Source organism: Osmerus mordax, chromosome 13 (assembly GCF_038355195.1).
Source record: "Osmerus mordax isolate fOsmMor3 chromosome 13, fOsmMor3.pri, whole genome shotgun sequence".
NCBI lineage: Eukaryota > Metazoa > Chordata > Actinopteri > Osmeriformes > Osmeridae > Osmerus > Osmerus mordax.
In genome coordinates this window covers 14,217,496-14,233,200 of record NC_090062.1, presented here as the reverse complement: position 1 = coordinate 14,233,200, position 15,705 = coordinate 14,217,496, and the positions used below count along the sequence as shown (strand labels likewise).

General features: G+C 45.7%; 3 protein-coding genes across 8 annotated transcripts in view; 1 reads left to right on the top strand and 2 right to left on the bottom strand.

The window, feature by feature from the left end:
* Positions 1-886, bottom strand: part of cd276 (CD276 molecule) — a 49,129-nt gene extending 48,243 nt beyond the window's left edge. For all 3 annotated transcript variants that reach the window (XM_067248569.1, XM_067248570.1, XM_067248571.1), the window contains exon 1: positions 404-886. The gene's annotated coding sequence lies outside the window, so the exon portion shown is untranslated. The remainder of the gene's footprint in view (positions 1-403) is intronic.
* A 433-nt stretch (positions 887-1,319) lies between these two features.
* Positions 1,320-4,685, top strand: LOC136955009 (ubiquitin-like protein 7). 3 transcript variants are annotated; one of them, XM_067248567.1, is made up of 11 exons: positions 1,320-1,471; positions 1,811-1,987; positions 2,072-2,191; positions 2,390-2,472; positions 2,548-2,632; positions 2,748-2,805; positions 2,926-3,059; positions 3,154-3,203; positions 3,289-3,462; positions 4,027-4,140; positions 4,336-4,685. In XM_067248567.1, the coding sequence occupies exons 1-11, from the start codon at positions 1,453-1,455 to the stop codon at positions 4,474-4,476; spliced, it is 1,155 nt and encodes a 384-aa protein (XP_067104668.1). In that variant the 5' UTR covers positions 1,320-1,452; the 3' UTR covers positions 4,477-4,685. The 3 variants fall into 3 exon arrangements, with proteins under 3 accessions (XP_067104668.1, XP_067104669.1, XP_067104667.1); XM_067248568.1 differs by lacking the exon at positions 1,320-1,471 and having other exon boundaries at positions 1,808-1,987; positions 4,030-4,140; XM_067248566.1 differs by lacking the exon at positions 1,320-1,471 and having other exon boundaries at positions 1,808-1,987.
* A 3,705-nt stretch (positions 4,686-8,390) lies between these two features.
* Positions 8,391-15,705, bottom strand: part of LOC136955008 (SH2 domain-containing adapter protein F-like) — a 70,957-nt gene continuing 63,642 nt past the window's right edge. For both annotated transcript variants that reach the window (XM_067248564.1, XM_067248565.1), the window contains one exon: positions 8,391-11,262. In XM_067248564.1, coding sequence (XP_067104665.1) covers positions 11,076-11,262 — 187 coding nt within the window. In that variant the 3' untranslated portion in view covers positions 8,391-11,075. The remainder of the gene's footprint in view (positions 11,263-15,705) is intronic.

The following is a 15,705-nucleotide window of genomic DNA, read 5'->3' as shown; positions in this document are numbered from 1 at the left end:
TTTATTGTCTGATGGGGGCGCGTTCTATAGGATATAGACAGACAGGCGCATTCCATTTCATTCAAAACCCCCAAACCATTAGCATCATGACAAATATATAAAAGGAAGGCATGAATAGTAATCTTATCAGACTCTTCAAACTACGATGAATCATGAAATCGCACTGATCATTGGTAGCCGTTTACAAACCAATGCGTTTTGTTCAAGTAAATGCAGCTATGATACCCTTTTCAGTTGGTTCTTTCGTGCCCCTACCTATTACAGCTGTTGCTTGAAGGCTTGTAGACAAAGAGTTATTCAGTCTTGTACAGGAAGAATATCACATCTAAAAGACGCAATTTCCACAGATTTTTTAAAATAGCTTAGATACATTTATTTATAAATCAAATTCACGAGAACTTACCATGTTAGGAGAATGCAATTTAAAAAAGCCCGGCCATCCAGCGGCAGGGATTTGAACAGACTTCGCACAAGAGCTTAAGTCTTGGAGTTGTTTATTCGTTCAAATTAATGCCACATTGAAACTCTTTTGAACAAGTAAATGTCCCTTTGTGTGGGATTAGGACAGCACAGTTTATATAAACGTTAGGTTCAGAAAGATTCCCTCGAAGAAACCACTCCTTGGTGCTTTGTCCAGTATGATGTCACACACGGGAAAGTGTCTGCCCCTACCCCACCGCTGGGGAATATTACAAGTAAAACTTCGGTTGAGGCTATGACTGTAGACTGATCCCCGTTTTTAATAATTTTCAAGGTGGTTTTCTTTCTTTCTTTTTTTCTTTTTTTACCGAGTAATAGCAAAGGTTTATGCCTTGGAATAGCAGGATGTGTCCATAAAGTGCCGCTCTACAGTAGCCTATAGCTTAATTTACATTATGTTAAGTTATTAAATTATAACGTGTTCATGCTATATTTAATGGCTATCTCAGACAAGACAGGCCAGGAAAGGCAAATGGAAAATCTAACGGTCAGAACATCCCTGATGACGAACACAGCATGAAAAGCTATTTGGTTTTTATTTATTTATTATCATGGTTTTGCTTTTCTCCACCTCCCCCTTCTCTCAATCGCGTATATGAAAGTTGGCTATTTCTTATAAAATGGCCGATCCAAACTTACCTAAAATTATGTGTAGGTTACAATAGGTGTTAGCATAGGCCTAGGTATAGATCAAATCTTGCATAGGCTATGCCTATAGCGGACCCTTATATAGTTTGCTGGTAGTGGGACTGGGAAAATTGTGGCCTATCAACAAATCAGTAACATATAAATAGTTGTTTTATGTCTGGTGAAGGCCACTCATCTAGTCACTGCCCAGGAGAAATAACAAAACCTTTTAGCCAAATAAATACTGGCGATTTTGCAAATGTTTAGCATTTCACTTTTTTCTGTCCGATTCCGTCGGAATTGTAACAAACCACGTGACTAATCAGGAAGTAGCTAGCTAGCTACATGGATTGTCAACAAAGCGGTGAGTTTGTAGAAAACACATGTTTACATTCGATGGGTTTGTCCCTTTGACAAATTCGACTGAACATATACAAGGCTGGCCGTTTAGAGTTTTACTAATGCCATTATACATTTTGAATTATCTTGTGTAGTGCTAGCTGTCATATCCAAGCATCCAAATGTTATTTTGCTATGCTAATGTTAGCTAGCGTAAGTGCTACCTTTACGGTAGCTAAATAGCTATCTGCTCTACAAAGCCAGTCGGCACATTGCTATTGTATACTGTTAACTACATTAAGCTCACTGTACAACATAACGTTGAATGACAAGCTACATTAACTTATTTTTTTGCAAAAAGTAGACATGGCTTCAGCAGAATGGCTGTTGTCATTAAAGCTGATGGATCAGCCCAAATCAATTTTCCACTTTCCCGAGACGATGCCTGGAGATGTGCCACCCGGAGGTTACAGAGTTTCGACTCTGAAGCAACTTGTAGCAGCACAACTCCCCGATTCGCTACCGGACCCTGAACTGATAGGTTTGTATTGTTTGTATCACTAGCATAACATTTCTGTTAGGGGGTACACGCAGATAGATTATGTCTGACGATATGTACTTTCAGAACTGGTGCACTGTGGTCGTAAGCTGAAAGATGACCTGACCCTCGAGGCCTGTGGGATCCAGCCAGGATCTACTCTCCACATCCTCAAGAAAACCTGGCCAGAACCTGACATCAGACCCGGTGAGATACACTTCTTGTTTGAATTTCAGTCAAACAAGATGTGTAAGTCAGGTCACTCTGTCAATTCCTGGTTTACTAAACAATCTAGCTTGCTAAAAGAAGTTTGAGTTGATTCCCACAAAGAGGAGCATTAGGCTCTGCTGTTGATCTATACTCACCTGTACCTCTACTATCTCTTGGTCCTTGTCTCATCTGTAGAGCCAGTGAACAGAGCGACTGCAGCCAGGGAGTTCCGTGTGCTGCAGACAACTCTTCACTCCAATGCCGTCTACAGAGAGTCTGTAAGTAGACAGCTGAGGAGAACCAGCCTTCAATCAGCCTTTAGTCTGTAGCATAACCTTTTGTTTTCTCTGCAGGTTTATAAGATGTTAACCAATAAAGAGTCTTTGGACCAGATCATCATTGCAACACCAGGCTTAAGGTCGGACCCAGTAGCACTAGGCAAGTATCACGACCAAGCCCTGCTTTCTAATAGCAAGTGTCAAACCACAGAGTTACATGCAGCTCTAACAATGTAATGACATAATGCCTAACAACGCTGTTCTGATTCTTGCAGGAGTGCTCCAAGACAAAGATCTATTTGTACAATTCACAGACCCAAACATGCTGGATATGTAAGTGATTTTGCTGTAATGACTGGATGTCCCATACCCATATCATTCACAATGTGATATCTATGTTGTGGATGTGTCATCACATGCGTTCACGCCCTGGGCTAAACACGCCTCTCGCAGGTTGATCCCGTCCCACCCAGCCCTGGTAAATGCCATTATGTTGGTGCTCCACTCAGTGGCTGGCAGCATGCCCACTCAGTCCAGCGCCAGCTCCTCCCGTAATGTCTCCTCCAGCTCCTACAACGACATGCCAGGTGAGCGCCACTCAGCTGGGCATCGTTCTGTCTCCTGAGCACAGCACACATGCTACTACAACACTGTTGTGTCTCCTTTGTATCCCCCGTGTAGGAGGCTTCATGTTCGAGGGGATGTCTGATGACGACGAGGATTTCCAATCAGTAAGTGAACTTGCTGTGATGGTGGACGTTAACGGTATGAACCGATAAGACACAGCTCACCTCTGGATGTCATGTGTTTGACTAGGGGAACCAGGCCGGCCCAGCCAACAGAGCAGGGGGCCCTGCTGGACGGCCTGTGTCCCTGGGTCACAGTGGGGCCACGGGCCCTCGACCCATAACCCAGAGTGAACTGGCCACTGCCCTGGCTCTGGCTAGCACCCCTGAGAGCAGTGCTGTCACCCCCACTACAGGAAGCCAGGTGAGACACGTACACACGCTTGGCGGCTAGTTCATTAGGTACACCCTTCGTTTACCAGGTTTACCCTTCAGAATAGGCGGAATTCTTCGTGGCGATGGATTCTACAAGGTGAGGGAAACAATCCACAGCTCTATTGGGTTGTGGTCGGAGGACTTCACGGGTCATTCAAGTACACCCAATAACTGGCTGTCATTTTCCAATTCAGAGAAAATACAAGAATTTGTGACATGGTGCATTGTCCTGTTTGAAGGGTAAAAATGAAGAGGCTCTGCCAGGAAAACCGAGTTCCATTATTACATCACCAGGAAACCTGTGCCTGTTCTAATTTTCCATCAAACTGTAATTGTATTCCTTCATGCCTGTTTGCCTGCTTTATAAAGCAAGCCATGGCTAAATCACAACTTGTAGTTCTGCCTAAAGGCGCAAATCGACTCAACCCGTTATGAACAAGGGGCATTTAATAATCCCGCTAACAAATGTATATGTCCATCCATGGTACTCTCTACTTGTAGAACCACAAATGTCCCTTTCCTCCTCCTTGACGTTTTTGTTGTTCGTCTTCAGCAGGACCCTTCCAGTGGAGGGCCCCCCATGCCGGCGGGGACCCCAGTCAGTAACGACCTGTTCAGCCAGGCTCTGCAGCAGGCTCTGCAGGCCTCCAGCATGTCCTCCCTCCAGGTGGGGCCCCTCATTCAGCTCTCCCCGCTGGATCCCTAAACACTCCCACAGCTCCTAGCTGCGTCCTTAATGATTCAACATGAAACCCAGTGTTCCCTGTCTGTTTTCGTAGCGAGAGAAATGACACTCTTCTTTTAGGAGTTTGGTTGTCGGGGGGGGTGTTGAAATCCTTCCTACTTTTGCGGTTGTCCTCAGGGTCGCTGGCAGAACCAGATGCAGCAGCTCAGGGACATGGGCATCCAGGACGAGGAGCTGATGCTGCGGGCACTGCAGGCCACAGACGGGGACATTCAGGCAGCCCTGGAGCTCATCTTCGCTGGAGGACCAGGACTCTGACTTCAGGGAGGGAGAGGAGCCCAGCCCTGAAAACACGATTCTGTGAAAAGGACAACGCCTGTTGGCATTTGATGACTCTGTTACCCATCACTATGTAGCCACAAAAGAGCTCCGCTAGTCTTTTAGACTTGGTGACAATTTTCCTTTTTACATTTTTGATTTCTGTTTAACTTGGAATAAAAGCATACGTGTACCTTATCTACACTTAATACCTACTTCTGTTCTTTTGATCTAATAGTTCTGTTTTGTTGAAACAGAACTATGTTCAACTTGATATTGTTTTTGGCTGAATTATCTGAGATCAAGTAATAATGACCTTGTGTAAGAGATGAAAGCAAATGGAAGCTTACCTGGAATAAAACGATGTGTTGTAGTTTCCATAGAGATACACTAGGTGGCAATGTATAGTCACTGTTTTTCCAGTGCCTTCCAAATTGAACGTCTGAATTCTCAAATTGTATTTAATACCTATGTTTTCCTGGTATTGTTTTAGCAGAAAACATAGTTGCATAGTTTCAAGAAACTGAAGAGAATTATCAGTCAAGTCATTTGGAAAAGGGTTGAAACATGGAAATTCTATGATTTCCAGTATATTGAGACATACATTTATCAGCAATCATTTATCAAAAATCATTTCACAATGATGTCAAGTTCTATATCCTACTGGTGTAACATCATCAGATCTTACCTCATCACAGCTAAATTAGGTCATGCCGAAAGGAGAAATGAACAGCATTGCCTTTCTCTACTGAGAGCAGCATCGCTTCCCATGTTATTGTGCCTGAACACTGGCTATGAACAGACTAGTGAAGTCTTTGTTCACTACAGGATTCAGCCAAGACCATTTGTGAGCCCCTTTGTCTCACTGTCTCCCATCTGGGCATTCTTGAAGGGAGGGGGGGGAGGACAAATTGAACAGTCGTTTCGCACCCCACCATCCTCCAGCTTTCAGTAATTGCTCTGCTTAGTTTTATAACTGCATCTGTGAATGTGACAGCTCAATTAGGGAATTGCCCTTTCACGAGCCCGGCACCCAAACACTGTTTTGAGTCCGCCTGTCCCCTATTCAATGATATACACGGGCACACCTGTGGGTAATTTGCCCCCCTGTGAAGGTTGCTCTGGGCGAGTAATGGCTGTTCTTCAAAGGACCCTGCACCTCAAGTCACATGCGGCTGGAATGTGTTTTAGCTCAAATGCATACATGCATACAATGCGTTCTTAATGCAGTGCAATAGTGTTTCGTTGGGGGTTTATTTTAGAGAGGGGGACTCTACACGGAGACAGTGCTGTGACTACACTGTGAACATTCCATGCATAGACAACATTTTCCACTTTTACAATGTTGTGCATTGCTGTTGGATACATGATTTTTTTCTTTTAAACATACAAATTTAGCAATAGTGTGAAACCCACAATAACGTTTTTTGTGTGTGTGTGTGTGTTGTGGCCCTGACCCTTTATCAAGAGGCCTCTTGTCAACAGTCCACAGTCAACAACCAGAAATGTTGCCATGGAAACACATGCTTTTCAAAAGGAAAATGTCACAAGTAGCATACAGTACATATGGTTGTGGTACTGCCATTGCACCCCACTTGAAAATGTCACTCACTTGTTAATAATTGTTATCTAACCTTCCATTGAACTCACACAATCAATTGTGTGTTTTTTATGCTCGTATGAAGTCATTGAAAAAGATCTCCCTTGGAATCTTTGAACTTCTTAAGAAGTGTGTGTTCATTGACATCAAATGAATGTTGAGATAATCAGCAGCTGTCTGAACAGATCTTGTCAGGATGTAACAGGCAGCCCTCTAGGACCCTTCTTCTTCTCTTCTGTCTGAGGCCAGGCCTCTCTGGAAGACCTCAGGGAACAGCTGGGGGTCCTTTTTCTTTTAGTTTTGGTTGAGGAAGGTATTCTGGCTGTGGAAGACAGGGACACGTTTCCAGATGAGCTGGAAGTGTGTGTGTGTCTGAAGAAAACTGCCGAAGGCCAAAAAATAATTGCTCAAATTATCGCTATTGACCATTCCTTCCCTTCCTCACTCTCCTCCCTCTCCCACTTTAGTCTGAGCTCATTATAGCTTATTTTTGTCAAAGTCTTCTGCGGTTGTACTCTGCACGCCTTGCTTCACACATAGCTCCAACCCCGGTACTACCTGGTTAGAATGAAAACATTACTCTTCAAGCCCACAGCACCCTTTTGGCACACTCTTTCATCTATGGACTATCTCTGTTCCAACTTTTTCGGAGCCACATTACAGGTGGAACAAAAAGAAGGAAAATAAATTGGTTAACAACTTCAACAGTGAATTATGCGGGAGTTCGCCAACCTGTGGATTCCACTGATGGATTAGGGCACAGTCATTTTATTATGCACGTTGGATTGTGTCTGTACAAAATCTCCATTTACTTACAGAACCTTTTAAAGTGGAGTAAAGGCAGCCTAATCAAGCTGCCTCAGACACCAGGCTGATCTCCAGGCCACCTCCCCAGACGTTTTAGAAGGTGGCAGGTGAAAGTTGCCTTATTATCTTCCATTTACAATTGTCCTTACTAAATGATCCAGTTTGAGTTATTAGCATCAAGTCTGTTACTTGAGATTGCTTTCTGCCGGGTATGACTGAGCAGAATATAAAATGAGTTTGTGATGGACACGGCCATTTTCATCCCCTTGTGGAAGCATTCAGGCCTTTCAGGACACGTTTTTTTTTCCAGGGATTCTTTTCTATGGCCCTCTTTTGTCCACAAAGGCTGCTTTGATGCGTTTCATCCCAGGTGGGTCATCCCTGGGAGAGGGTGATATGACAGAGGAGGGAAAGGATCGCAAATGTTACATCTCTCCTGAGAAAACCAGGTGCCGAGGGACTAGAACGATAAGAAATTAACCGAGCATCTCTCGGATGTATTCAAATGAAAAGAAGATGTGTGAAATGTTTCAAGTCCAAAGATATTTAATGTTAGTACCCGAATGAGTGAACGAGATATTAGATATATTCATAGATAAATCCAAGCAACCCAGTATTAGGCCTATTCCTTGCATTGTCATGCATTGAATCTCCAGACATTTATCCACATTGCTTCTGTACCGAGTCCCTAAAAAATGCTGCAGGGAAATGGATGGTGCGCTGTGAATTGAGGATGATCAGAACTGTCTGTGGGCTGTATGTTCTAAGATCAGTGGAAGCGTACATACACACACACCACCCCGCGCCATCTAACAGCAGGCACTCAACGCCAGGGCGAGAGGAGCCCACGTTCCCATGTCAACAGCGAGGACGGTGTGTTTTCGCACTCAGACATATGGGCTCCATGTTCATAAACACCAGTGTATCGTAGCCACATGGCCAGGGTGTATGCCGTCTGTCTGCCTATCCCAGCCAAGCGGTGTGACCAGGCACCAGGGACAGACCCACACCAGCCAGCCAGGAAACCAGATCCTGTCTCTGCCATCCACAGCTACCTGGATGCTACATATACCTTTTTTGTGAATAATGTTGCTTGAGAGATAGGATAATACCGCAAAAACAAACAAATATACAACAGTTATAGTACATCTTACTGATATAAGTTTTTATATAAGATAACATGCTTTTTTTGGAGGGTATTTTTTTACTTCTAGGGTTGGATGGTATACAGGAAGTGAAAACCTCAAGTACAGAGTGGAGTGTAAAACAGTGCAACACAACAAAAGCATCAGTGTAGTGATGCTAACAAGCGTGGCGGCCCACTACTTCTTTCATTATTCACAGCACGTACACTCCTTTACTCTCAGATATTATGGTGCTGCATATGGCACTTACCTTTTGAATGGCGCTTCACCATGGTAACTGGCGATGACAAATTAGAGGTCTTCAAATTGCTTTGTTGATTTTTATGAAACCTACAAAAATAGCTCACATGGTGGTTGGACTCATAAACTCTACTTTATTTAGTTTGAAACATGATGCCTCTATGTCCCCATACAATACATTCAGTATATACATTTGGCGATAAGGGACAGATATGTTATAGTAGTGCAGACATACATGAGAGGAAAATGTACACAAAAGCACTCATACAAACCAATGCTCTGGCAGATTGTGGCCAGAGAGATACAGAGCAAATCAGTGGCTGATGGCAGTTCACATACACACACACACCCACACAAACCAAACCCACTCACTCACCCACACACATGCACACCTAAGACACTTCTCTGTGGGAGAAAAGGGCTTTTCCAGGTTTCCATAGAGACAAAACAATGCAAAGAGTGAGTCTGCTGATTGAGACAAAAACCCTCGTCTGTTCTCTAGAGTGCCCCTTCATTCTGCCTCTGTCTCTCTTGCTTCCTCTAATCCAGGGGGAAATACTCTAGGCAGGGTGGCTGTTGTACTTGGGCGGTCTTTTCTAAAGTAACATCTTTCTGTCAGCAGCAATAACTGAATCAAGAGCCTCATCTTTCCACAGTGTGTTGTTATCTCTAGAACAGGGGCTTCTTTTGTAGACATACCTATGTACAGATATATTTTGCTTTACCAAAACATTCTCTCTGACAAGAACATACATTGCTCCTCTCCAGCCACATCATCCAGGTCCATTATTAAGGTCCAGGCTAGTCTCGTGACACACACAGACAGCCACATTAACTTCCCAGAAGGTCACATTTGGTGCACCTCAATCATCTCTGCTCACCTACTCACCAACCAACCTAACAAAGCCATTCTCAGGCCTCTGAAGTATGCTTCTCTGTAAATAACAGTGAAATCCAGCTTTAGATTCCAACCATTCTGTACCGTCCCCGCCTGCCACCTGAATGGTCCTACCGTCGCTTATGAGACTGCTTAGCATACGTCACAGATATCAGAGAACAATCTGATCCTACAGAAATTGGGATCGAATTAAAGGGCGCATCCGTCTGTGTCTCTCCGTTTCAGGAATAAATTATACTTAACAAGCCCCTCAAGCTATCGATCAAATCTTAAAGACTTTACCAATGAGGAGAGATTACACACACACACATTCACACACATGCGCATACACACATATACATGGGTGAACCGAGTAGAAAGGAGGAGATATTATACTCAGATCTCGCTGAACGTACAGAGGCTGGGTTGGAAAACGGGCCGTTCTGATTGGCCCAGCACATCTCCACGCAGTCTTTTGTGTGAGGCTCAACAATCCCATTGGTCAGGAGACACTGCGACTGTGTCTCAGAGTCAGGCCACAGAGGCAGACAGACTTGTATGGAGAAGAATTGAAAACTGGAGCTTGAGCACCGACAGCAAATGATGAGGTTGGGGTATCCAAGCTCTGTCCAAGCACGGTCACATTGGCACAGAACAACGAGAGGCCTTCACAGAGTAAGGAGTAATACACTTGCAACAATAATCACCCCTTAATAAATTACAGTCACAGAACAATCGTCAAAAGTAACTCAGCTGATCTATTGGACTGATTTGACCCATGCATTTATAAGGCATTAACCAAACATTTGTTTACTGACATCACACAATATCATAGTGAATATACATACAAATGCTGGAATCTGGAAAATCCTTTTTTTGTTTTCTTTTTTTTGTTGAGAAAAAAAAAAAAAAAAGAACAAACATTTGACTGACCGGTTTACATTAAAACATAGTCTTAAACCAAAGATGCAATTTGGTGGGAATCGGAGATGGAGTTGGGGGAGGAGGGTTAGGATCAATATCTGCAATCCCATTGTACCTATTGATCTGCAGATGGGCGAATGAAATAGATTTTCTGAGGTAGACAATGCAGGCATATTTCATTCTCCTGATGCAAAGCCATTTTGAAGCGGGGGGGGGGGGGGGACGGACAGAAAGGCTAATTTGGCCCTCAGAAGCCGAGCTCTCCTGTCCTTGCCAACGGGCTCAGAGAACTCAGGGCTGATTCCTCTCCAACACACTGTTGGCTGTCTAGACGTCACCTTACTGACCCTGTCACTGCCATAGCACACCCACATAGTGATGGATATGAGACAATATGGCCGCTGACGAGACAGAGACATCAGTTTGGAAAGCGAATGGCATTGCAGTTTCTCTGACAACGGGGTGGGTTCAGATAATGAATTCTGGCCATCGTAACAGTACCAGTGTGCACAAAGTCACGCAACTCCACACAATATCCCTTCAGTTATATGACTGTTACAATTTTTAGGTTCCACAAACAAAACAATAATTGTTCTGTTTCTAAGACTCGTAGAACAAAATGTCTGTGTGAAAAGGATGGCTATTGGCTGTCAGCTATGCCATGGCAGGATACAACAGCAATGGGATTGGATCAATCTATAATGAGTCTATATTGTTGGGTGTTTGTAGCAAACAAAAACCAAATGACAAAACATATCTATGACATATTCTGTGACAGTGAGTCATTTCATGAGATGAAGAACAACAAAAGTAAGAGCAGGTCCGTAATCTTAGTGTGTGTGTGTGTGTGTGTGAGGAAAAAGTATGTGTTATTAATCTTCTCTGCTTCCACTTCTTACAACTCCCTTGTGACCAATCAGACAGAGAGTGGAAGCATTAAGGGGCGTGAGATGGCCCAGAACAGACAGGCTGTGGCTGACGACTCGTGACCCAGGAAGTGATTTCACTAAAGTGTCCGGATGGCCACAGGGTAGAGCAGGGACATGTGCTCGGCCCCCTTGATGGGCAGCTTGCGGCTGGAGTAGAAGTGGATGATCTCGGGCACGCTGTCGAAGGGACAGCTGTTCTGACCAAGGATGTACTTGTTCTCCTTCGTCCGTGACAGCTTCATATGCATGAAGCCCTGGCTGCTCCTACACATGGAGAGAGAGGGGGACAGAGAGAGGGGGACAGAGAGAGGTGGACAGAGAGAGGGGGACAGAGAGAGGTGGACAGAGAGAGGTGGACAGAGAGAGGGGGACAGAGAGAGGGGGACAGAGAGGGGGACAGAGAGAGGGGGACAGAGAGAGGTGGACAGAGAGAGGGGGACAGAGAGAGGGGGACAGAGAGAGGTGGACAGAGAGAGGGGGACAGAGAGAGGGGGACAGAGAGAGGTGGACAGAGAGAGGGGGACAGAGAGAGGTGGACAGAGAGAGGGGAACAGAGAGAGGGGGACAGAGAGAGGTGGACAGAGAGAGGGGGACAGAGAGAGGGGGACAGAGAGAGGTGGACAGAGAGAGGGGGACAGAGAGAGGGGGACAGAGACAGAGGGACAAAGACAGAGGGACAGAGAGAGGGGGACAGAGACAGAGGGACAGAGAGAGGGGGACAGAGAGAGGTGGACAGCGAGAGGTGGACAGAGAGAGGGGGACAGAGAGAGGGGGACAGAGAGAGAGAGACATTAGCATACAGTTGTGTGGACAGGTGTAAGTGTTTCAACCTTCTAGTTTTCAGTAACAGGTGATCATTCATCCGGGACCCAGGTTCCATGACCAGCAGCATTTCACACTTTGAGCAATAACAGCCATTCTATCAGTCTAATGAGCACCCAGGAACAATCACTTAGGCTAGAGTGCTTAACAAATACAGAGCAAATTACAAGCTCCTCGTGTCTCCAGAAAGGTTCCTAGGCTAAGTTGGAGCGTTTGCCGAACAGCTGTAACTAATCTCCTGCTCTAAAGTCTTGTCTTAATGAGAAATGTAGCCGTATAAAAGTCTTTTTTTTCTGCTGCAGTGGGTAAACCATAGCATGCAGGGGGGAGGAGGGGGGGCAGTGACACTGCTTTTGACAACATTTATCTCAAAGCTATTTTCACAACAAGGAGACAAGAAAACACACAGCGCCTGTCACTGACTTCAGAGCATGTTATCTCTCCAGCTCGTTCTCTATCCAGCTGTCTCACACTGACCAAGATACTGCCTGCTGTAAGGACTTCAACAGGAAGAACAAGTGTTCTTCTAGCCGAGCAAGTATTATTTGCGCCGTCAACACACCAAAAACCTGTGAAACAACATCTCAACAATGACTTCTAGCCATTTTCTCTACGTACACTTGTGTTTGTGTGTGCGTGTGAGGGAGAGAGAGACAGACAGAAGTAAGGAGAGTGTGCCGATTATCTACAAAAAACACGAGCACCAACTGAGCATCTTAAATGTGAACCAAGTCCATACTTCACTTATCTCCTAATTGCATTAGTGTATCCCTCGGCCACATGGTCTCACTGCGACATGAAGAGATGCAAGCCATGGAGATTACACATGGACTACACATGCCAGGGGAGACGATGGCAGGAGGAACAGGTTCAGTTGAGGGACACACATCAATAACAAGAGGACACGTGGAACAGAGAACAACACACACGGCCAGCGCTTTATGCTAATTCAGGCCAGATTACGACGCCAGACCAAATCTTTCCTCTGTTCATTAGCGTCGAGAGACAAGGAGCTATTTCAACATGATGTAGCCGTTTTCTGGACCAAACAGACACTAACAACTACAGGCTCCTCTGATGTGGAATGTGACTGTCGGACTGGGCTGGCAGTTTAATAATATAGTCATCAGTACAGTTTAGAGAGATGGAGTGGGAGGGGGGGGGGGGAGAGAAGGAGAAGTGGGGGGAGATAGAACCAGGCCTGGTAAATGATGCAACAAGAGATGGGGTAGATGGAAAGCGTTAAAGACGGAATGGCTGGATGATCGTTTTTTAAGAGAGCTGGGGAAGTGGAGGGTAGCTGATCTCCATGCTGTAAACATGGAGTTAATGCAGCTCTCTGACTCCTCCATTACTGAACCTCCGCAGAATATGCAGCAGTCATTACCCAGATCTTCATCATGACAGGGAGGAGATGAGGACTGAATCCCCTCAGTATTGTATTGCTCCTTGGACCGGGAGCCATTCTGAAAGTCCTCCTGGAAGTGTGCTTGATTCATCTTTCTCCCTGCGCTGCTAGGAGATGGGCCTCGGGTTTCACATCCCCACACTTAAACAGCAAAACACTTCAATAGGAGCTTTTTTAGAGTCCCAGCTGATTCTCTTGCAAGCGTTTAGCTATGCTCCTCGTGTTTCAGTCCAGCTGAGGCAGAAACCAAGACAACGGCGCTATGGAGCAGCTCCTGCCGATAACCAAAAACCGGGGCTATTTTTGAAGATCCGGGCCCTTTCGTTTTGTTATCAGATCGGTTTTATTTTCTAATCAGGATTAATTTCACTGGGGAGGTCTGCTGTGCATCTCCGCGGGGGCCTCGGCTTTGATTCGGGACCCTCTCATCCTCAAAGATGAATCTGCCGGACAGCAATCATCCCCTCTTATCTCTACCGTCACATATAAAATTGGACCATGAATGGTGCTTTCAATGCTTTACATCCATGACATCAGAAGAGGTAAAGTCACATGACCACAGATAAAGACATAAAGGAAACGATGACCTTTTGAAGTCTTATTGGACAGGAAATATCCTGGACGGCTATTATTCTTTCTTGGCTGGCAGCACAAACAGAATGAAACGTGGATTTAAAAGTCATTGACACACCTATGGCTCTAAGAGGTGAGACTCAAAGGGTTTTGTGTGGTTTTCCTTTTGGAAAGGTCCCTGTTGAAATACGATCACGTTGAAGGACTAACCAAGAGCAACACACATGAGGATGAACAGGCCTTGCCGTGTCTCTCAAGTCAAAGACACAGTACACAGACTGCGTCCAATCAGAGCTTGGCTTTTGAAACGACCAGAATCTTTTCTAGTTTCCCCATGTGGTACAGCATCAAACACATTTGGCTGCATCAATTCCCATTTTCCCCTTTCGTCAACACTTTCCTCCCCACCTCATCCAGTAAACCAAGGCTGTGTTAAGCTCCTTCCCTGGGGGCACGGAGGTCTACTCTAGCTCTATGGGGCCTGGTGTAGGCTAAATGTGTTTTAGGTTTCAAAAAGAGCTCACACACTTATCGAGGGGTGAGGAGACATGGAGAATAGGGGGTGAGGAGACAGATGGAGACAGGGGGAAAAGAGACAAGTGGGGAAACGCTCCCTCCCACTTTAAAAGCTCTCAGGGCTCATGACTCGCAGATGTCTGGGCCTTCATCAATGATGCATTATACAAACGTGCTGCTTCATGGCCCTATGAATATTTCAGCACGGGCAGACATGGAGGATCTCCTTGTTGGGTCACTGGCCTTGGCCTCGGGGGTCTCCCAGCAGCAGGCGAGGAAGGCGCATGGCGGGGTTGAACTCGGAGCCACTTCCGGCCCACAGAACACACCATCTTCATGAATCAGACTGCAGATCGTTTATTGACCTGATCGCAGTGACCCTTCGATCTGTTTCCCTTCCAACCAGGACAACGACGCAGGAGGAGGAAGATTGGATACATTGCCCTCCCATACACAATTAGTCCCATTACGTTGTTCTGGAATGGTCTTTTTGTGGCCGGACAGTAAAGTTTATAGCTTTAACCTTTGCCCTCATCAAAGCCACTATGGCTGAGTGGTGCTCTGAGCAACCATGAGGCAGGCAGGTCTGACAGGCCAGAGGTGCAGCTGTCCTGACAGAAAGGTCATGTTGTTTAACCCCTCACAGATCAGGAAGACTCCTGCTGGGGGGTCAACACTTTCTTTCTCACACACACACACACACACACACACACACACACACACACACACACACACACACACACACACACACACACACACACACACACACACACACACACGCCTTGCCTATGTTCCGTAGCCCCAGCCTCAACCTCAGCCTCGACTCCAGCTCCAGCCCCAGCCATTACCTCAGCCCCAGTCCCAACAACAACATCTTGTCTGGCCAATCAAGTCCAACACTAATTGGCTGTAAATGTCTCTAGGCTGGGAGTCCCAGAGCTCTCATAATAATATCAGCCAGTCAGGCAGCATCAGGAGAGTGGATCAGCTCTGGACAGGATCATCCTCTCCTGTCTCCTGCTAGCAGACAGGAGGACACAGCAGAAGATCCAGCAGGCTGGCGAAATGAGGACCTCACGTACCGACACCTCCCAGGCCTAGAATAGCTCCTTGTCATGAATAATATCAGCGTGCAATGTCTTACATCTGGTCGGGTTTTTCTGCCTCGCAGAATCCCAATCTTCACAGCAAGGGAGACTTTCAAATGGGATCTCTGGGAGGAGGCACTGCTGTAGATCTGCCTAGTTATCTGAGTAGTTATGCTCTGAGTACGCCGGTGTCTGCGAGAGTGTGTGTGTGTGTGTGTGTCCTGTGGAGAGAAGTTGGTTGTCAGGTACAGAGCCTTTTCGTTCCCGCTGACATCCATCATCCCCACTCCCTGCGGCGCC